Source organism: Zerene cesonia, chromosome 29, assembly GCF_012273895.1.
Source record: "Zerene cesonia ecotype Mississippi chromosome 29, Zerene_cesonia_1.1, whole genome shotgun sequence".
NCBI lineage: Eukaryota > Metazoa > Arthropoda > Insecta > Lepidoptera > Pieridae > Zerene > Zerene cesonia.
In genome coordinates, this window is record NC_052130.1 from 2,068,498 (window position 1) to 2,073,977 (window position 5,480).

The 5,480-nt window shown below is 34.1% G+C and overlaps 1 protein-coding gene across 1 annotated transcript in view; it reads left to right on the top strand.

The window, feature by feature from the left end:
• LOC119837792 (ABC transporter G family member 20-like) overlaps positions 1-2,676 on the top strand; it is a 46,515-nt gene extending 43,839 nt beyond the window's left edge. Inside the window, exons 15-16 of the mRNA XM_038363549.1 lie at positions 738-936; positions 1,462-2,676. Coding sequence (XP_038219477.1) covers positions 738-936; positions 1,462-1,676 — 414 coding nt within the window. The 3' untranslated portion in view covers positions 1,677-2,676. The remainder of the gene's footprint in view (positions 1-737; positions 937-1,461) is intronic.
• Positions 2,677-5,480: the final 2,804 nt, after the last annotated feature.

Genomic DNA, 5,480 nt, shown 5'->3' on the forward strand with positions numbered 1-5,480 from the left:
ACCTTAACACCCTAATGACCTTGCTAAACCCCTTGCTCCAAAACCCCCTAACCCTTTCCAATCCCCTCAAACCCTACCCAAAACCTTCTGCCAACCTTAACACCCTAATGACCTTGCTAAACCTCTTGCTCCAAAACCCCCTAACCCTTTCCAATCCCCTCAAACCCTACCCAAAACCTCTTGCCAACCTTAAAACCCTAATGACCTTGCTTAAAATTAGCCTTCTCTACTTTCACCCCTATAATATTTTTTTCGTTATTATAGTTTACAGCCTCTTTCTCCACATTGACCTGTCCTCTGAAACTTTCTCAACCTTTAAAACAGCATCTTCTCAAATTATTAAACCCCCTTATGATTCCTTACAAAAACTAACTAACACTACGCGAAATATACAACTTAGCATACCATTAATTTAATACAACTTACACTAACCAATGTTACACATATTGAAACACTATTTAACTAGTATAATATAGTAGTAGGATTATGTTATCTGCGCTAGTAATAATAAAATGTTATTATAAGATTTTATGTAAATACTAGCTCACCCGGCAAACGCTGTTCTGCCTTACTCTTATCATTATCATTAAGGGGTATGAAAAATAGATGTTGGCCGATTCTCAGACCTATCCGATATGCACACAACATTTCATGAGAATCTGTCCACATTCAACCAACATTGTTACAAATTTTACATATAGAGAGATAATATTATTATTTATTCCAATACATTTCAGACGATAGAAATGATGGCGCTCGCGTTCATGGGCTACAGCCTCCCATTCAAAGGCTCGTTCCTCACGTGCGGCATACTGCTCTTCCTGCAAGGCGTCGGCGGGATGTGTTACGGCTTCCTGCTGTCCGTGCTCTGCCCGAGCTATACGCTATCGTTCTTTGTGGCCACTGGCAGCTTCTATCCGATGGTGCTGTTGTGTGGTGAGTGCTTTTTTAATGCCATAGACAATCTATTTTGACAGGCGGGGACAAGGAGGAGGATTGAAAGAAATAATTTAATTTTTAGTTGTGTAACATTCAAATGTCTTATAAGTGATGAAAAAAAAAAATTGGATTGTGTCGGGATTCCAACGCATATTATTTCGTCGAACCGTAGCAACGCCTGATCTCATGGCCACCCGTGATCCCGCCTCAACAATCGAATTTCTTCTACTCTTTCGGTTTTATGTTCCGCCGGGACACCCCACGCCACATATTGAAAATATTTGTTATTAAAGAAACATTGATGTCTGTAACATTATCGATGCAGTTTGATTTGCTTAAACGGAATTGTAATAAGCAACGCCGATATATTTTTTCTTTTTTAATCAATCTCAAATCCCAAGAATGTTCCGTAATTTATTTTATAAATGGCCTGCAACTTAAATATTTTTAGTCTTTCGAATTCATGCTCGTCATATCATGTCATATTTGTAAAAGAATTCAAACTACATAATCTGTTTACAGGTATCCTATGGCCGCTAGAAGCGATGCCAATCGGTCTCCGTTACATCGCAATAGCTTTACCATTCACAATTCCCTCAAAAACGCTCAGAGACTTAATGGAAAAAGGATCCAGCATCACAGAGTTCAACGTTTACTTTGGCTTCATCGTGACAATATTATGGATCGGAATTAGCCTTTCGATATGTTTCCTTAAACTTAAATATAAGAAAACGTAAATAGGTAATCTGTGTTTATTATGGTTCAAAGAATCTGTATCATATATAGTCTGCGGACAATTTTCATCTGCAATAAAGTAAGTCTGTGATCTATTTGACAGCTCACAAAGAAGTTTTTTTTTTTCAATATGTAGGTATTTTTTTATTTTAAATGGGTTTTGACTTGCTATAGGCAGTGGTGGCATACATTTGGAATACTTTAGCATTTAAATAGATAAGGAGCTAAATTTTTGTTGCTGTAAATAGCTTTGCTTTTTTGTTACTGTTAAGCAAATTTGTTTTTTCAATAAAAATGACAATGTCACTTTGTATAATGTACTGATAGGAATTACTGTAAAAGCTTCAAATAATTTTAATGATTTCTGTTTAATTTGTATTATCTATCTATGTAAATTAACTAGACGAAAGGAGGTAGAGGAAGGAGTGCGACCTCTCATAAAGAAGTGTTCGCTAAAAAGTATGAAACTAGGGTGGCGCCACTGTAGCAAGTGTCAGATTTTTATATCATACATAATATCTTCAACGGGTAATACACTTCACTCTGTCTTGTTTGCTAACTTCATGTCATTCCATGAACTCTTGTCACTAGCGCCACTGTGGTCAAGTCTCGAACTATTATTTCTCTTTTCATATCCTGTCCATTATAAAGATTGTCCTCCTTCCTCTACAGTTTCTACTAAGATTTGTCCTTGTTTTTAATAGTTGGTTGTTGTTTTAAATAATAAGATGGCTAAGATAAAATTTTAATAACACTGTCTTCGCCTATTTTCAATGTATATTGTGAAGTTTTTAAATTTAAATACAATGGCATTTAACAATTAAGATAGTTTTGTTAAGAAAAATGTGTCGGAAAACATTGCTCAAATATGTAATTAGATACGACTTATTAATGAATTAAATTAAGTGTATTTTCTTAGTAAAAATAATATTGCATCTGTAAGGGTCTTGTGATATGCACTATGTGATTTAGGGGTATTTATGAATAAATACTTTTTATAATTATTTTATTTTATTTCACTTCCAAGTCTTCAAAATTTCTTTCATTTAATTAACTGGAGTCGTTGACATACTGCTGGGCGAATGCAAGAAGTAGTTTGTATACGAATCGAATTATTAACTCACAATTTCAAACTTTGGAAATGCGATGCACCTTTAGTAACAAATGTTATTGTTTTATGAAATGTTTTATACTTTAATAATAGGGGCGTCTGAAAATTTGCGGTTTGATGCTCTCGAGTTTTGGACAACGGAAACGGAATTTGATGGTAGCAAATCTCAAAAATGCATTTATTATTGAAGCATATCTTGTTCTGGTACATAAATTACCTACATACATCTCTTCATTCTTATAAACTTTCACGTTTATTAAATTAGTAGGATTTCCATTATCGATTAATCTTCTGAAAATATTAGGACTTCCTATATTCAACTAATCATATCTTAAACACTAAGCACATTTTCTAAACTCGTTCCCTCAATCGAATGCATACCTAACCTAACATAAATTTATGACCATAGGGTATCGTCAGTCAGTTTGAACAATCAACGAACAATCACAAACGGCTACAGCCTTTGCAAATTCGTAACCAAGGCAAGAGTTCGGCGTCCAATTGATGGTAGATGGCACTGGGTGCCAAATTTTAAATTTATTGATTCAATATAAACGATTTAGATTCAATATAAAAATTTACATATTATATATATATATATATATATATATATATATATATATATATATATATATATATATATATATATATATTCCCGTGGGTCCTCTGCACAGTGCAGACGTATCTTGTGTGTTATTAGAATTAATTTTTATTCGTAAATCAGTTAAAATCATAAAATAAATGCGTTCAATTATACCAGAGCTTCATAAGTTACAGAGTGTGTCAGTGTTAATACTTCCGTATAAGTGCAAAAGAGACGTCCATAGCCAGTACGTCATTACGACAGGCGAGCGAGAGAAATATAGCACGTGATCTTCTTCTATTGCTGCTATCCTGGTACTTCACGAAGCGAGTAATGCCTTTTGTTAAACGAACACCACCGCAACTCGATGCCGCTAGTACATCTGAAGCTTCAACTGGGCAGGCAGAGCGATATGACTCGGACCCAAGTAATGAACAAACATCGTATGGTATTACCAAACGCCAAAAACGTAAGAGGGAGGACGACCTTGGTACCTTGCGCCGCGACATGACTGAAATGTTTAAAAACTTCAAATCCGAAATTACAGATCTGATGAATAGCTTTAAATCAGAACAAGACAAGAAGTTGTCGGTCATACAAAACAGTGTTGATTATTTAACCGCTACCGTTGCTGAACTTAAGTAAACAGTCGAGTTTTTCTCCGAAAAATACGATGAAATTCACCGTAAAATTAGCGTCCTAGAACAGGAATATAAGGAATACCGCTGCATAACCCAATCTCTTGAATCCAAAATTGAAAATTTAGAAAGACAACTCCGAAATACAAGTATTGAAATTCGCAATGTTCCTGTCAAACCACAAGAATCAAAGAATGACTTACTACAGGTTGCTATTAACACTGGGAAGGCGCTAAAAATTGATATACATAAATCCGATATTTCTGATATATTTCGTATTCCATCGAAAAACCAGTCCAACAAACCCATTGTAGTCCAACTAAATAACACAATACTTAAAGAAAATATATTGAATGCTATGAAAACTTTTAATAAAGTGAATATAAACAATAAATTAAACACAAATCGAGGGACCATCGCGCCCTGTTTATATTTCAGAGAATCTGACTAATAAAATGAAAAAAATATACTTTCTAGCGAGAGATTTTGGAAAACATAACAACTATAAATATTGTTGGATTTCAAAAGGCAATAGTAGGGGAGCCCAAGATGCTAAATGTGTATTTACTCGAGCGTTTCAGAAACCTATTGGAAGTCGCAGATTATACGATAGCAAGAAAAAAATGCCTATAGTGTTTTCAATTTCAGCGGTGGAAAAAGGTTTTTGATTTTTTTTTTAATTGTAAAAGAAAAACGCGGCTGTGAAAATACTCAAGCACGTTAGGTTTTGATATTTTGAATGCTCTGATATATTACTGAAATAAAATATAACTTATTCTTACGATTTATGCGGTAATTTCGTGGCTACGAATAAAAGGTAAAATATAAAAATATATGACTCGAGCGTGTCAGATAAAGATATTTTGGGTTATTTACAACATAAAAAAATCAAAATTTCGCTAATCTGACAATTTGAGCGTAAACTTAAAGAATTATCGATATTTTTTAATTTCCTGCGGCTCCTGTAGGCGCACCCACCAATATTCACTGCTCATACTTTCTGGAGGTACTTAGTAATAGGTAAGGTACGTTCCCTTATAATAATCTGACGCGCTCGAGTAAATTCCGAAATCCCCTCTTGGGCTCCCCTACTACAAAATATACATGCGAAAACAAGAAGGATATCCCATTGTTAAAATTGAATCTGAGGAAGACTTGAAGAATATCTCCCGACCGAAATGACTAGTCTCATCACTCATTTTTAAAATAAAATTTTTGTTTTTCTTTTCACAATATATAAATTGGTATATGGCTAGGTGTTATATAGGGAAGTATTTGTTTTTTGCAATTTTTAAGTATACTAAAAAAAATCATATTTTCATTTCTCATAGTTCTTTGTAAGAGTCATTCTATTAACATTATTTACATACAACATACAGAAAATTCACTACAAAATCAAGACAATGTTATCTACACATACATAACCTGGAAATCATGTGGGGTTGCTGGTTTAGTGTTCTATTATTGTTGCTAC